The 18,196-nt window shown below is 43.6% G+C and overlaps 1 protein-coding gene across 1 annotated transcript in view; it reads left to right on the forward strand.

The window, feature by feature from the left end:
- Positions 1–18,196, forward strand: part of LOC124620087 (protein dachsous) — a 327,560-nt gene that overhangs the window by 154,382 nt on the left and 154,982 nt on the right. Inside the window, exon 9 of the mRNA XM_047146756.1 lies at positions 17,109–17,386. Within this exon, the coding sequence (XP_047002712.1) occupies positions 17,109–17,386 (278 nt within the window). The remainder of the gene's footprint in view (positions 1–17,108; positions 17,387–18,196) is intronic.

Consider the following 18,196-nt stretch of genomic DNA (forward strand, 5'->3'; position numbering starts at 1 on the left):
ATTGTTCATTCACGAGCCCACATTCTCTCTCGCCTGCCTTCGTCTCCCCCTCGCCCCTCTCCCTGCCGGCAGCGCCCCGCTTCGTACACAGGCGATGCGCGTGGGACGGGTTTGGGAATTTTCCCAAGTACAAACACGGTCCTGGGTGTAATGAAAGTCTTTTCGAGTTTGAGCAGAGGACGAGAATCCTAAATGTGAATGTCGTGTACCAGGTTTACCCGTGTCTGTAAAGGGAGGGCTGCGTCACATTCTCGACGAGCCGTCGCTTCGTGTGTGTGTGTGTGTGTGTGAGAGAGAGAGAGAGAGAGAGAGAGAGAGAGAGAGCATCCGTTTGTGTGTCCGCTTAGCATACAGAGCACAGAGTCGCACAAATGCACGCTTAACGCAGTCTCCTCTTTCATTACTTCGCCAGCAGGCATCCGCACTTTAAGCACGTAGTTTCCCTGGCTGCCCATTTCCTCTGGGGTTCTGCTCTCGTTCACTCTCTTGAACAGCTGCTACTGTTCGTAATCCCAAGTCGGGTGTTAACCTCAGTGCGCAGTAAACGTGATATTGACTTTACAATTACGCTCTTGTGCGCGTACTGACCATTGGCTGCAGAACCAAAGTAAACGGACCTATTAGTCGTTAAACTACTTATTAACGCGCGACTTTTGTAGCTAATATACGCAAACGTTAGGCCTGTCTGTAGCCAGATATCGCCTCTATCCCCAGCTAACATCTGTGAACCAGAGTGTTTGAGAAAAAAAGACTCGCCCGTTTGCATGTTGAAATATACGTACATATGTCTCTTATAGCTTATCAACATACTGACACGTGTTCCAGTCACCACTTCTCATTGCTTTATAACTCAGTCACAACAACTCGCAAAGAAAGCGATATGCTACCTGTCACTTGTGGAAAGCCAATTACCTGTGTGGGGATCCGAATATGACCAAGTAACCCTCCGTTCGTACGCCAGAAGCCTAAATACCATGCTTAAGGTTTAGTCGTGAAACGTCCCATACGTGTATTGATGTTGCGCCGATAAACTTCGTACATTTTTATTCTGACGCACAAATGAAAGTAGACCTATAGTATTTGATTACAGAAAATGTTCTCTTCCGACTACACAAAGCTCTCAAATGCATTACCCTGTTCTGTCTGTCGCGTATGACGTTCTTTGGTAGAAAAACCATGCTTTTAATTCTGTTTCTGCAAAATGACTTCGTCTATGGAATTCGTCTGCGAACAATGAATCTTCGCTGTGCAGTAGTCTTCTTGTAATTTCTTCTACCTATAATCGTGATTTCCCTGATAGTGAAACATGTAAAGGAAAATAAACTGAATCTGAGCCTGATGTCTTACTATTGTGTAGACCTTGTTAGCTCATGGAAAGAAACGCAAAAAATTGAAGGAGATGGCGAATCAGCATAGTCAAAAATCTGATCTAAAAATGATAAATTGAAACAGAAGAGCCCCCAATAACACAGAAAGAACAAGTCATAACATCAACTTCGAAGAGAAATGGTTAAAATCTGCCTCACATATCAAAAATCAAGATGGTTTCGCATCAAAGGATGCAAACATGAAATTGTCGCTGCTCGTATGAACCCCTAAAAATCGTGAAATTTCTATAGTAAAGTGAGAAAACCCGCTAAGTTCATAGTTGACATGCTGTGGAATTAAAGACAGAAGAAAAAGTTATATTTGTAACTTGAAGGAGAGCAATCCGAAAGAAGCATTGGGACACTGAAGTACTTATTGGTGACGTTTGAGTCGTTGTACTCTTCCTTGGGCAGGAACGAAAATAGTAACGAGCTCGACTACGACAGAAAAACGGAGGTACGAAAGCAAAAGGGCTAAATTGAGGACCAAGTAAGTAATGGCCAGAGAGAGATAACTTAGAAATAGAGATAATATACCTGAGGTGAAAAAAAAACCAGCATAGGACCGCGGAATGGTTCAAATGGCTCTGAGCACTATGGGACTTAACAGCTGAGGTCATCAGTCTCCTAGAACTTAGAACTACTTAAACCTAACTAACCTAAAGACATGACACACATCCATGCCCCAGGCAGGATTCGAACCTGCGACCGTAGCGGTCGCGCGGTTCCAGACTGAAGCGCCTAGAACCGCTCGGCCACACCGGCTGGCACCACGGAATGTGCTCTGTAGAAGAATGGAACTTTAAGAGAAGGGCTCCCCTACTAAATTGTCACAATGCTTATTCAGTTGTCATATTTTCCATACTTCTTAAATCTGTTAGCTATGAAGGAAAATCATGGAGAAAAGACGGTATTGTGCCATCGTATTAGCTATGTGAGTCGCCCTAACATTTGTGGCCAATGGCACCAGAACATCGAAAATTCTGGTCCCCCTCCCCTCACACCCCCCACCCCCTCCTTAAACTTACCGATCGACCAAGAATAGCGTGTTTCCACAAGAAAGGAAAATGCAGGAAAATACAGAAACTAGTGACAAAAATCAGTCTGTCATGGCGTTTGCAATGAGCAGCCATCTACCTACTTTAGCTGCTCTTTCTGCAACAAAAAAGTGTTTAAAGATAATTTTCGTTTCGATGGTGTTAGATTGTTAATTTTATCGTCTGCTCTGCACGTCTGTGTGCTCGGTAGAGCGAGTTTTAGGTTCGTCGATGAAATGGCCGCATCTCCTACATAAGAAAAGACGGACGCGTCTTCGCCTTGGACTTGTTATTTATCATTATCGTCCAGAAAACGGGTGGTAGGAGAGCACTCCTCCATATCTGATCTCGATACCCCTATTTCCGAAGTAATTTCGTCATCTTCTTCGTCATTTATACGAGGTGCACTCCACAATTTCTATCATTCTCGAAATGAAGTCTAAGATAAGTAAATTACAAAATGACGAAGACCAAAAGTGAAATTATGAGTGAGTGCGTATTACAGTACAAGATCGTCTCGTGCTTATTACGACTAACCGATATCGAAATTAGTTGTACGCGGGCACTGAGGGTGGAGAAACTTTTTCACAGGGTTTGTTAACAAGAAATGTTACGTCTAAGATGAGATGGAGAATGCTGAGTTGAGAAACTAATTAAATGGGCACGGGATTTGAAGTAGTATTGGCCGTAATAACATAGTGCGACTAAGAAGCAAATATAGTCAAGTGTCCGAGCCGAGGTTGCAGGAATTAAGTCGGGGTACGTGATACCCCGGGGAGCGGAGGACGTTTTCTGACCGAACCTGCAATTAAACACAAACGAACCAAGCGGAGCAAAAATGAAAAAGAAAGTACCTCCCAATATAGATTAGAGTTCACTAGAACCTTAACAATTCCTCTTGTCTTCGCTTCTTCTCGTTTTTTTTTTTCTCCTTCGTGAAAAAAGAAAACCTTTAGAAGCGAAACGACGCAAAATGATCGTCCATTTAAGATATTAATTGGATGCAAGGCATCAATTTGAGACAGAACGTAAGTACTTTTAGTCAACGGAGACAGGGAGAGGTGGTGAGGGAGGGCAGAGCACAGGCTTTCGCCGGCATAATGATCAGAACAAGAGGAGGGGAGGGAAAGAGATGCGGAGGGTATATGACGGGGAGAGAGAGAAGTAGAGACAGAGAGGGGGGAGGGCTACTTTAGGGTGGACATGACCGGGGAACAGGCTAGCGTCAAATGGGAAATTAATATTCAATCACGGGCTCTCGTACAAGGTACCGCAACGACAGGTCTCCTTCGAAAGCACGCAGGAATTTCAGCTGACCAAGTTTGTCATGGTGAAACCAAGGTGATAGCTTTTTTTTCTCTTTTTTTTTGACCTCGTAGATTACTGTTTCTCAAATATGTCGTTCTGTCATCTCTTTCTTAGAACTGTTTGAAATGGAACGTATTTGTCGACTCAGCAATAGAGAACTCGAGAGACAAGCTGAGGTAGCCCTATTGTTCTGCATGTATGAAGTGAAACATTTTACTTCCGTTGGGCTAAAAACTTGAAGTGTGCGTGTGAAGAACTCAAAAAGTGAGAAATGTGTACCTGCACCTGCATTTTTCGGTGGGCGCCAGGTTATGTATTTCGAACCGAATGAGGTGGCGCATCGTATTCTGGAGGATGTGCCTTCCAGATTTAGGTGCGCTATAGTTTCCTCAAATCGGATGTGGTGAATGCCAGGCTAGTAGTTTCCAAAAAGAAGTTTTGGATCCATCTGTAATGGCCTCTTCGTTGACGGCACGTTAAATGTTCCTTCTTTTTTATTTTTTTTATTCCTTTTTTATTCATACTACCCTGCTTTATTACGAGCGCTTTTAAACGTCAGACCAAGATATCAACCGTATTATTATTATTATTATTAATCACCTCTGAATGGTGCACTCGCGATTCGCGCAACGCTTGTGGAAAGTGTTTGAGGCCGTTCGCGTCAGCTGATCCCCTGACCAGTGTCGAAGCCGCTGTGAGTTTACATTTGCATCTGAATCAACATCGATACTCCGCAGTCGACCTTACGACGCGAGGCGGAGGGTAACAAGTACCACTAATGACTATTTCCTTTCCTGTTTCACTCGCAAGCAGAACAAGAGAAAAACGACTTTCTATGTGCCTCCGTTGAGCCCTAATTTCTGGTATGCTACCTTCGCGCTCCTTACGAGCAATAATGTTGGAAGCGAGAGGATCGTTCTGCAGTCAGCTTGAAATGTCGATTCCTTAAATTTTCTTAATATGTGTTCATGGATAACAATGTCCCTTTCCCCTCCATGGATTCCCATTTGAGTTCCCGGAGCACTTACGCGTTGTTCGAACCAACCAGTAACAAATCGAGTAGCGCGATTCTGAACTGCTGCGATGTCTTCCTTTACTCAAGAAAAGGTCACGTTAGCCTCCTACATGCAGTCGCCCTTACAGGTGAGTCAAACTTTTGTCGAATTCTCCAAATAAACCGAAATCTACCACTCACCTTTTCTACCACAGTCGTCACATGCTCGTTCCATTTGATATTGCTTTGCAACGTTACGCCTAGATATTGAAACGACGTGACTTTATCAAGCAGGACACTAATAATGCTGTATTCGAACATTATGGGTTTCGTTTTCCTATTTAGCCGCATTAACTTAAACTATTCTACATTTAGAGCTAGCTACATTTCATCACATCAACTAGAAATTTTCTCTGAGTCATCTTGTGCCGATCTACAGTCACTCAATTTCGACACCCTACCGTACACCACAGCATCGTCAGCAAACAGCCGCAGATCGCTGTCCACACTGTCCGCCAAATCATTTGTGTATACAGTGAATATAGCGGTGCTATCACACTTTCCTGGGGCACTCCTGACGATACTCTTGTTTCTGATGAACACTCGCCATCGAAGACAGCTTTCTGGGTTCTATAACTTAAGAAGTATTGTGCCTTTTTCAACAGCCTGCAATCGGGCACAGTGTCAAACGCTTTCCGGGAATCTAGAAATGTGTAATCTGCCTGTTGCCCTTGAACCGTCGTGTGTCTGGCCGCAAAGAATGGGAACGGAATAAAATCCGAACGTGTTACGTCTCCACTGTGGGTTCGGGAAGGACCTGGAGGCAGGCGGTGCTTCGAGATTTGCCCGCAGGAGGCAAAAGGAAGAGGGTGACTGCGGGCCGGCAGCTGCAGGGGGGCGCGGTGGCCGCCGTAAAAACTGGTAATAATCACAATCACAGCAGCGGCGGCGGCAGACAATCGCGTGTTGGCCCGTCACAAGGACACGCGGCCGCCATAATGAAAGATGGGCGTGCGCGCGCCGAGAGCGTGTTGGCACGCCTGCCACCCGGCCACGGCACGGCACGGCCCGCGGTCCGAAGCCGGTGATTCTCAACCGTTCTCCACGTCCGTCTACACTGCCGTGCCAGTACTCTAAAACTTACACGTAGCCGTCTCTCCACGGGCTGTAAGACACGCAATCAAATCGCATTTCAGAGTATGATGTAGGTATACCTACCTAACGTGACCATTTCTTTGTTCTTTGCCAGAACGGAACGCTTGCAGAATTTACGGAAAAAACTTGTTTTACTATTTATAATTTATTCAAAAACAAAGACATGGCATCAAGTATATATAGTTTGAATGAATCAATTTTGACTGCAGTTCCAAACGCATTTGTTTTATATTTGTCGACGGAGGAAGTCAGTTTCAAATGAAATGGCATAAACAAAGTACATGTTCAGGACTGAGGCAAAAAATTCACAGTCGAAGGATGTCATTGATAAGGTATTCTAATAATATTGCTGTTCCCTTCGAAAGGGAGGAAGAATTAAAGGACTTGTTGAAATGAAGGAAAAGTCCACTGACCACAGACTGTGGACTGAGCTTTGTCCACAGAAAGACGATAGTACTATGCGCAAAAGACATGAGATTAGTGATAAACTTATCACCGAAATTGGGTGATCACGTATTTTATTTAAAAAAAAGGAATTTTGGTACCTTGGAAGTAAAATAATGCATTGTGGACGAGGCAAGGAGTACATAAGAAGCAGACTAGCAGGGACAAAGAGAGCATATTTTCTCAAATATTAATAAATCTAATAGCATCGAGCAAATCCCTAATTTGAGAAAGAAATTTCTGAGAATGTACATCTAGAACGTAGCATATCATGGAGTGGAACATGGGTCGTCGGAAACCTGGAGAACAAGAGGAAACTGGATGCTTTTGAAATGTGTTGCTATCTAAGAATACTACAAATTTAAATGGACTGGCAAAGTAAAAAATGAAGTACCAGAAAGAGTGAATGAGGAACTAAGTCTATGGAAAAATCTTACCAGAAGAAGGGATATTTTAGTGAAACATCTGCTACGGCGTCCAGTAATAGTTCATATGGCGCTGTAAGGAGTGCTAAAGGGGCAAAAGTAGATGAACCTGCAAAGACTCGAATATTCACAACACATTATATAGGGCGTCGTCTGTACAAGCTACATACAAGTGAAACGTTTGGCAAGAGATAGGAAAATATAGTGAACAGCATCAAATCAGCCGAAAGACTGACGAGACTTTTGTTTAAAGTGTCGTAGCCTCCGTGGACGTTCCTTCAGCTGTTCAGAGTGTCCCGCTTCTCAATTACCTGTCCCAGACGACTCTTGTAGACTTTCTTGAAAAAATGGAATGACTAGTAATTAGGCTAAGTACTTTTTTTCTAGGAGAAAAACAAACGTTGTAATCCCAGGAATAGTGCGAGTGTACAGTGCCTGCGCTTCCCAAAACGAGGAGCGGCCGCAGCCGGCGCGCCGTGTCGCACAGAGAGAGCACTGGGTGGTCCACGGCCCGGCAGTCGGCAGCAACAATTCCCCAGCTGCAGCTGAATCATCGCTCTGCGGGGTAATTGGGATAAGAGGCTTCGTGGAAGACACGACTCGCTAATGCAGAGTCCGCCGTCATTTGTGGGAGGGCCGCGTCGCTCGAGAAACGCCGCCACCGTCAAAAACGGTCCACCTCTGCTGCTGCCCCGTCTAATGTTTCCAACACGCAGTTACGTTCAAATGTAACCCTTGTTGCTCAGCTTACTCTGCAGGGACGATCGAATTAACGCGTCTGAAGGCTCCTCACGAGTTCCAGTCTCAGGCTTAGACAACAACTCTGCGGTGTTGGCACAGTCGGAATCTTCCGACTAAAACGACCACTGCCTACCACCACTGGCTCGTAAATGTCCCGACAATACGCGTCTATTCGTTAGGCAGAGCAACATGAAAAACCGAAATTTAAAAGACACAAACTGCAAGCCATGTTTTATAAGAAATGCATCGGTAATGAAGTCCAGAACTGCTGTAGTAATGGACTCCAACAGTAAAATTTACATGAAGCAGAGCCAGGCAGCTCCCTGAAATTTGAAAACAGATCGGAAATTCCCACAGACGCAAGTGGCGCGATTCAAGAGAGTCGTAATAGAAAATAGAACCGAAGACACCTATAAACGATGCAGAGGCATAGAGATCAATATGCGCTGGAGCAGATTAGAGAGGCCAAGACAGTGTATTATAACTCGTTCAACGCCTCCTGGTGTGTGTTTGGCATCCCAAAGGATGGACCTTCACGTTTTCTGTTCTGCATGCCATAGAACGTGTTATATTAAAAGTGAGGTAATGTAAAACACCTGTTTCACATAATCAAGCGAATATTCACCGGGTGACATAAAATATCGCCTTCTGACGGGTGTATGCCTAAATCTCCCAAATTGATCGAATAAACTCGTGACGAATCCTGCACCTTTACTTTTACTGTCTTTGCGGTTAGTCCAACTTGGTAAGGATCGAAGACCCACTATGTACGTTGCATAATTGAGAAAAAAATTTACATCGATCCGACGACCCGACAAATTAATAAATTGAAAATGTTTTTTTCGCTCAATCTGCTACAACCCTTTTGTAGTTAATTCTTAATTGGATGTTAGGACTATACATATCTGTTTGACTCTGCTTAAATGTTGTAGGTTAACTCTATTTTGTTTTCGTTTTACCTATCAAAGCGTATGTGACCACGAACCAGCAGGCACTTTTTTGTCACATTTCGATATTTTACGACACTTTAACCCAGATAATCTCACATTTTATGTCGTACATTTATTAATGACTAATTTTCCCATTTAAACAACAGAATAAAAACTGACTACCCAAGCACCTTCTCAAAAGCTGCAAGTGGAATGGTAGGAGCTCATGAAGCGTTTTGGTAATTATTCTATCTTTGTATTTTTTCGTCCAATATAAATGTGCTTCATGTGATGTAACGTATTCCACCTTCGTATACATCGATATGTCCCGTGCTTTCCCACGAGATGTGGGTACTTTTCTTATAGCGAATGAGCCTGCAATAAATAATGCACATCATAATCACACCACTTTGTGTTGACGATGGCGTCGAAGGGCAGCGGAGCTTCAAACATCTAACGCATTGCCATCAGGACAATGACTGTCGTAAGTGACACTCTTGTTGTACACTTTAGTTTCCACTCATGTGGATAAGCTCGCGTCTGATGACCGAAGGAAATAATATGCGACATGCGGCGGCAAGACTGTGCAGTAATTCCAAAGGCCACTGTTCTCTGTCTAGCGATGTCTGCCAAATTTCTACACTTCGTCTGCTTCTGGAACAACGTTGGCTGTCGCTAGAGGCGTCGATATTTTCTCTGTTGCCCGTACCAGCAGCAACAGTGGAGTGGACGGCAGCGGGCTATGTTAGGCGGACTGCGCGCGCAGCCTTTCAGGTTAGGCTGCCCGGCCGCTGCCCCTGACGTCAATTTAGGAGCTATAAAAGCCTCATTCAGCAGGGAATGCATTTAATGAGGGGACACTGCCGCCAGCTTTAATTGTACGGAGGGCACCGTCGTTCCCGAGCCCGCACGTTTTATAGTTTTCGGGAGGAGAATGGCAGGCCTCTTCCACCCGGGAGTGCCCAAAATGCGTCATAACGACGTCGAGGTCGCACCCAGAGCGAATATCTTCGTCGAGGGCGAGTCGCCCAAGTTGGAAAGCCGTGACCCTTTTTTTTTTTTTTTTTTTTCGCTCCGGGCATTCTGCATAGCAGTTTCATTTATCACGTTCTCTAGAAAAGGAAGAAAGGAAGAATAGGGTTTAACATCCCACCGACATTAGAGGCAAGCTCGAATTGAGGAAATAAATCGGTCGTACCCCTTCGAAAGAATCAGTAAAGTATTTTCCCTACTTTATGTAGGAACCGATGGTACGTCTAAAGCAGCGGATCTAGACGGGAATTCGAACCGCCGTCATCCCGAATTCAAGTCCAGTGTTTTAAACATTGCACCACTGAGCTCAGCATGTTTTCTAACAGAACACGAAAGAGACCATCGTAGTCATAAAGTATTTAACGTCCACTGCTGAACAGAGATAACCTCCGGACGTCTCCATAAATTATTATCTTCATCTACAGCTGTCCGTGTCACTCTTGCGTGTTGTCTGGTGATGTGTACTCTTCTGACATTACGTCGTCGTCTCGATTTGTTGTTACCTCTCGGAATCCAGGAGAAGCTTCGTCTTTCCACCTACGCACCAATTCGCCTGTCCAATCCCAAAGAAAGCAGGTGTTGACAGATGTGAAAATTACCGAACTATCTGCTTAATAAGTCACAGCTGCAAAATACTAACACGAATTCTTTACAGACGAATGGAAAAACTAGTAGAAGCCAACCTCGGGGAAGATCAGTTTGGATTCCGTAGAAACACTGGAACACGTGAGGCAATACTGACCTTACGACTTATCTTAGAAGAAAGATTAAGGAAAGGCAAACCTACGTTTCTAGCATTTGTAGACTTAGAGAAAGCTTTTGACAATTTTGACTGGAATAATCTCTTTCAAATTCTAAAGGTGGCAGGGGTAAAATACAGGGAGCGAAAGGCTATTTACAATTTGTACAGAAACCAGATGTCAGTTATAAGAGTCGAGGGACATGAAAGGGAAGCAGTGGTTGGGAAGGGAGTAAGACAGGGTTGTAGCCTGTCCCCGATGTTGTTCAATCTGTATATTGCCCAAGCAGTAAAGGAAACAAAAGAAAAATTCGGAGTAGGTATTAAAATTCATGGAGAAGAAATAAAAACTTTGAGGTTCGCCGATGACATTGTAATTCTGTCAGAGACAGCAAAGGATTTGGAAGAGCAGTTGAATGGAATGGACAGTGTCTTGAAAGGAGGATATAAGATGAACATCAACAAAAGCAAAACAAGGATAATGGAATGTAGTCGAATTAAGTCGGGTGATGCTGAGGGAATTAGATTAGGAAATGAGGCACTTAAAGTAGTAAAGGAGTTTTGCTATTTGGGGAGCAAAATAACTGATGATGGTCGAAGTAGAGAGGATATAAAATGTAGGCTGGCAATGGCAAGGAAAGCGTTTCTGAAGAAGAGAAATTTGTTAACATCCAGTATTGATTTAAGTGTCAGGAAGTCATTTCTGAAAGTATTCGTATGGAGTGTAGCCATCTATGGAAGTGAAACATGGACGATAAATAGTTTGGACAAGAAGAGAATAGAAGCTTTCGAAATGTGGTGCTACAGAAGAATGCTGAAGATTAGGTGGGTAGATCACATAACTAATGAGGAAGTATTGAATAGGATTGGGGAGAAGAGAAGTTTGTGGCACAACTTGACCAGAAGAAGGGATCGGTTGGTAGGACATGTTCTGAGGCATCAAGGGATCACCAATTTAGTATTGGAGGGCAGCGTGGAGGGTAAAAATCGTAGAGGGAGACCAAGAGATGAATACACTAAGCAGATTCAGAAGGATGTAGGTTGCAGTAGGTACTGGGAGATGAAAAAGCTTGCACAGGATAGAGTAGCATGGAGAGCTGCATCAAACCAGTCTCAGGACTGAAGACCACAACAACAACAACATGTCCTCCACCTGCCTTTATTGCATTTTCAAAGCCGTCATAACTACGGCTTCCACTTTCTGTGATCCATTTGTCATTTGTCTGTTTTCGTTTAATTCCTAGTAATTTCCCACCATGCATCTCTCTCTCTCTCTCTCTCTCTCTCTCTCTCTCTCTCTCTCTCTCTCTCACCTTTAGTTCTCGTATTGAAAGTTCAAGTCCCACTGGCACAACAAAAATTGTAATCCTTCCATTTCAAACGAGAACTCTGCTGGGTGGTTATAATTATACTTTCGCCACATGAGAAGGCCTCATTGATAAACAAGTGATCACAGGACAATGAAACTTTATGCAAACGTTTGTAAGGACACGCGAGAGAGAAATAACGAATAAACCATTGGAAGAAAGAAAATTTAATTGCAACATGAGAGGGTAACATATGTTAATTGCGTACCATACTTACATTCCACGCTAGAAACGTTACTCAGTGTGACGAAGTGACGACCCTCTGCGTCCACGACAGCCTGAAACCGCACCAGAGATCGCTTCACTGCTTCCCGAAACATCTCAGGTGGGATGCTGGACCATGGAATGTCCAGCTATCGTGACACAGCACGTGCTCTGCTTGAAGATCGCACATTGCGTCCGGCATCAACAGTAGCTTCTTCAACAATTGGTGGCGCAATAGGCCGTCGGCCTCTCCCAGGAGCAACTCCCAAATCACCATATAATTCGAATTTCCGAATCATTTTCTTCAACCTCGGTGCGGAAAGAGGACCTCTCCGTATTCCTTTAATGCGTCGATACTCGCAAAGGGCGGCAGCACTGTTACTGTCATTTTGATAAAACAATTTGTCCAGGCCGAAATTGAGTGCAACTGTAATGCACAGTGATGCTCAAGTTTCATCTCTACATCGTCGTAACAGAAACCGGCGCCTAACGGCAACTCATGTTGGGACTTGAACTTTCAATACGAGAACTAAAGGTGAGAGAGAGAGAGAGTTACATGGTGGGAAATTACTAGGAGTTACAGGAGAACAACTCCTGGAGCGCACAGTCTGAACATCACTCCTATAAAGTTGGGTACCTGTACAGTAAGTAGTTTTCCGTCTACAATGCCTCAAATAGCGAAAATTTAATAATATCCTAACTTTATTTACCAAAGACATAGCAGGCCATTCCTATTGTTGTGTTTATTACTTTTGTTGATCATCTCGTTGTCGTCTTCGACTTCGCTGAACACCAGAACTCACAAACTGGTTGTATGACGTTGCTGTTAATTTCTTTTCGACAAATCAAATGGGTCTGAGCACTATGGGACTTAACTTCTGAGGTCATCAGTCCCCTAGAACTTAGAACTACTTAAACCTAACTAACCTAAGGACATCACACACATCCATGCCCGAGGCAGGATTCGAAACTGCGACCGTAGCGGTCGCGCGGCTCCAGACTGTAGCGCCTAGAACCGCTCGGCCATCCCGGCCGGCTCTTTTCGACATGCTTATTATATATTTGTCTAGTTTTATTGTTAAGTGACATTCAGACATACTTTCGTAGGAAAACTAAACGAACACGCGTCAACGGACTACTGACTGCAAAACAAATGCACTTACAGCAGAGTTTACGGAAAGTAACCTGTAACACAAAATTTTACGGCATTAATGTGAAGTGCATAAAAATGAAATGTAGTTAGAGAAAAGTGGTTTCCTAAAAGAAATTTTTGCTTCCAGTCTCTGCCAACAATATACGGAAAGGACCAGTAAACACTATACAAAACATTATATTAGCAACGTAAACTGTGTTTTACTCTAGATTAACTCAAATGTAGAAACGTATTAATTATAGAAAACTTTTGAAGACTCACAACTGTTTATGGTTTACCAATAAAGAGACTCACCTGGACAATATTCTCTATTTTAAGAACGCTTAAGACAGGAAAAGGCATGTAGTACGTGTTGTTGCGCGAGTTTGTCACTAAAACTCACAACACTGTGTAATGCTGAATCTTCAAGGCTGATTAAAACTGTGTGCGGGACCGGCGGTAGTCGAACATCCAGAACCTTGTGTTTTGTGCGTAGTGCTTTTACCGACCAATTTTTTTTCTTTGGTCAGCAACTCTCTTACTGACTATTTTAAATACAGTTTTATTAGTTCCATGATATTTACTATTCTTGACAAACTGATATAGTGAAATAAATGCAAAATTTAATAATTAATTGTCTCTGTTGCCTTTTAAGCCATAATAATGAAGCTGTGACTTCGAAAGATGTCATTATTTATTTACTTATCGTACGGAAATGCGAACTGAAGTGCAGCTAACAGACACAAATTTCTAATTTTTCAAACCATCGAAGGACTGCCTCTGTCGCTTCAAAAAAATCTAGATTTCCAGTGTAAGCTCGTTTCTTACAGATTCTTTGAATGCGCTTGATGTTGATTTTCATCGCTGGAGTCACAGTGAGAAGTCGCTATTCCTCGTCTCCGACCACTTCCTGTTAATTTGAAATACGTTGCCTGCAGCAATTCTGCCAATATGACTGCTCATTCTAATTGCAGGGCCATTAGAGAGGATTCGAAGCTGGGAGATTTTAGTTAAATTTTCATATTCCTTGAGAAGGTCATTCTGTCTTTCAAGATCTGGTGGTGCAGTGTGGCTTAGAGATGGTAACCGATGAAGAGGAGTACACCTGATACGTCACGTTATTGTTCTCATTGCTGAATTTTGCTGAACATCGGTTTTTCTCACACGTCAACTTTTAAGCAGTACTGGAGCCAGCAAACGAGCCCTAAGGAAGATCATGGTAGTGTTGCAGTTCTCGCAACCCGTGACGTACCATTCAGCTTCTGTGTTATTCATTATTATCTATTTTTTAATACAATTTCATTTTTAACTGTTTAAACAATGCGAAAAGTACGATTTATAATTAAGCGTCTTACACTGTATAATGAAAAAGGGGCGCTTATACTGAGATGTGAGCTATCTAGGCACAGGGCGCAGCACACAAACCGAATGAAAGATTTACTCTGACTACGCAATATTCTTTCTCTCGAGATGAGTTGTCAGGTAGGGCACAGAAGCGCTGTACCTCCGTGGACACCGAGGTTTGTCTGTACTACACGACCACGATATTATTGCACTTGGCCTCCTGTGGCCGCTATCGCAAACACGCGGCGATGTTACAGTAAACAAAAACCATACCAATTTTTTGACTGTAGTATAACTGTGAAAGTGCAAATAGATTCACGAGCAAGTTATCTGATCGTTAGAACAACAGCGCACATTCTCATTGTAAAAGAAAAAGTACCACCACAACTGTATCGTGAGAATTTCTTTATTCTATCAACGACTAACTTCGGCGGCCCATTACAGCCATCCTCTATTGGCAGTGGGCGTGTTGATGGCGGTAATGTGCCGCAGAAATTAGTCGTGTGATAGACAGTCTCAAGGTAAAGGTGTGGTGGTACTTTTTCTCATGTATATCATCAGCTGAAGCTCCTCATCTATGCAGTAAGATGGACATCCATAAATTGAACCTTCCCATTAGCCTCAAGAGCACACACAAAGACACGAGTCGACCCAAGCGCCCTCACTGCGAGGTGCAATAACATCTACATCTCCATGGTTACTCTGCAATTCACACTTAAATGCCTGGCAAAGGGTTCACCGAACCATTTTCATTCTACTTCTCTACCATTCCACTCCCGAATGGCGTGTGGGAAAAAGGAACACCTAAGTCTTTCCGTTCGATCTCTGATTCCTCTTATTTTATTATGATGATCATTTCTCCCTACGTAGGTGGGTGTCAACAAAATATTTACGCATTCGGAAGAGAAAGTTGGTGATTGAAATTTCGCAGATAGATCTCGCCGCAAAGAAAACCGCCTTTGTTTCAGTGACTGCCACCCCAACTCGCGTATCATATCTGTGACAATCTCACCTCTATTGCGCGATAACACGAAACGAGCTGCCCTTCTTTGCACTTTTTCGATGCCTTCCGTCAATCCTACCTGGTAAGGATCCCATACCGCGCAGCAATATCTAGCAGAGGACGGACAAGTGTAATGTAGGCTGTCTCTTTAGTGGTTTTGTCGCATCTTCTAAGTGTTGTGCCAACAAAGCGCAGTCTTTGTTTCGGCTTGCCCACAATATTATCTATGTGGTCTTTCCAATTTAAGTTGCTCGTAATTGTGATTCCTAGGTACTTAGTCGAATTGACAGCCCTTAGATTTGTGCGATTTATCGTATACCCAAAATTTTATCGGATTTCTTTTAGTACCCATGTTGATGACCTAGCACTTTTCTTTGTTTAGTGCTAATTGACACTTTTTGTACCATACAGGAATTCTCGCTAGATCATTTTGTAATTGGAATTGATGATCTGATGATTTCACTAGACGGTAAATTACAGCGTCATCTGCAAACAATCTAAAGGGGGTGCTCAGATTATCACCTAGGTCATTTATGTAAATCAGGAACAGCAGAGGGCCTATACCAGATAGCATTTCTGTTCTGCTCGATGATTTACCGTCTATCACTACGAACTGTGACTTCTTTGAGACGAAATGACGAATCCAGTCACATAACTGAGACGATACTCCCTATGCACTCAGTTTGATTAATAGTCGCTTGTGAGGAACGGTATCAAAAGGCTTCTGGAAATCTAGGAATATGGGATCGATCTGAGATCCCTTGTCGACAGCACTATTACGTCATGGGAATAAAGAGCAAGCTGCGTTGCACAAGAATGATATTTTCTGAATCCGTGTTGGTTATGTATCAATAAGTCATTTTCTTCAAGGTGATTTATAATGTTCGAGTACAGTATATGCTACTGCAAATTGAGGTCAGTGATATGGGTCTGCAATTGAATGGGTTATTCCTATTTCCTTTCTTGAATATTGGTGTGACCAGTGCTACGTTCCAGTGTTTAGGAACAGACCTTTCGTCAAGTGAGCGGTTGTATATGATTGCTAAGAAAGGGGCTATTGTGTCTGCATACTCTGAAAGGAACCTGGTGGTATACCATCTGGACCGAAAGACTTGCATTTCTGAAGTGATTTGACTTGTTTCGCAACACCTAAGATATCTATTTTTATGTCACTCGTGCTAACAGCTGTTCTGGTTTATAATTCTGGAATATTTACTTCGTCTTCTTTCGTGAAGGAATTACGGAAAACTGTATTTAGTAACTCCGCTTTAGTGGCACCATCATCGGTAACATTTCCATCGCTATCGCGCAGTGACAGTTGATTGTTTTTTTTTCCACTGGTGTACTTTACATACGACCAGAATCTCTTTGGGTTTTCTACCACATTTTGAGACAGTATTTCATTGTGGAAACTATTAAAAGCATCTCGCATTGACGTCCACACTAAAATTCGAGCTTCCGTGAAACTTGGCCAATCTTGGGGATTTTGCGTTCTTCTGAATTTGGCATGCTTTTTTAGTTGCTTCTGCAACAGTGTTCTGACGTGTTTTGTGTACCACGGTGGATCAGTCCCGTATCTTATTAACTTATGCGGTACGAATCTATCTATTGCTGTCGATGCTGTATCTTTGAATTAGAGCAATATCTGGTTACACTTACATAATTAGCTCGGAAGGAATGGAGACTATCTCTTTGGAAGGCATCAAGGGAATATTTATATTTTGCGTTTATTTTTAGTGGTTTTGAGCCTCGCTACAATGACCTTGTGTTCACTATCCCTGTATCCGTCATGACGCTCTCTATTAGATCAGAGAGGTCAAGTGTGTTTTCGGTCGAGTGATAATGTCGACGAGCAGGCTGTTTACTTGTCGACCGGTGCGTGCGCAGGCGAGGTGGTGACGCGGGAGCCGCTGGACCGCGAGGCGCGCGCCTCGTACGAGCTGGTGGCGGAGGCGCGCGACCAGGGCGCGCCGGCGCGCAGCGCGCGCGTGGCGGTGCGCGTGCGCGTCACCGACGTCAACGACTGCTCGCCCGAGCTGGTGGACCCGCGCGAGGACGTGGTGTCGGTGCGCGAGGAGCAGCCGGCCGGCACCGAGGTGGGCCGCGTGCGCGCCGTCGACCGCGACGACGGCGCCAACGCCTCCGTCACCTACTCCCTGCTCACGGTGAGTGCCCCGGCCGCGCCGCCTGGCTTCCCGCCACACGAGTTCCTCGTACTTCGTGTCTCGAACGTGCAACTGTTCCCCAACACTACTACTTCTCTTAGAGGAGGCTCCTGGTTGATTTAGCTACTCCCTTCTTACGGTCTCAATTCTCCATATACTTATCTCCGCCAAAATCATTTTAGGACCTCTTCAGTTCGTACTTCATCATGTCTATTTAATCTATGACATCCTTCTGCAGCATCGCATTTCCTGTGATTTCCCGCACATTCCACGTCCCCCACATTTTGCTTCAGCAACTTTTTCCTCTGTTCCACGCTACTGTTAAATACCTCAACATTTTAATTACTTTAGCAGACTGTAGACGATTTATAAAAATGTCCTATATCGTGCAACCTCTCTCCCTTTTTTAGCAACACGTTCTTCACCTCCACCCATATACATTTGTAATTTTCTTGCTTGGCATTACCTTGTAATCTTACTACATGCATACAACAATAGTACTTTTACTCCTTTGGGGATTGTGTATACCAGAATTCTGATGATAACAAAGTCGCTCTTTTGTTCTATTTCCGTGTTTCCTTGCCCCATAAGTGCGGTGCCTATTTCAATCAGTAGGACTTGTAAGTCGTCTCTTCTTTCCTCCGCTAGCGAATCGTAACGTTTATTCGTCTTCTTAAATTTTGTATCACCTTCTTCATATTTCTACGACGCTCATGTTAGAGAAAAGTAGTGGTAATTTAGAACTCTGCTCTACAGGAATTTGTCTTTCTGTATCTATACATTTTATTGCTCCCAATTGGTTTGCATACC

This window comes from Schistocerca americana, chromosome 6 (genome assembly GCF_021461395.2).
Source record: "Schistocerca americana isolate TAMUIC-IGC-003095 chromosome 6, iqSchAmer2.1, whole genome shotgun sequence".
NCBI lineage: Eukaryota > Metazoa > Arthropoda > Insecta > Orthoptera > Acrididae > Schistocerca > Schistocerca americana.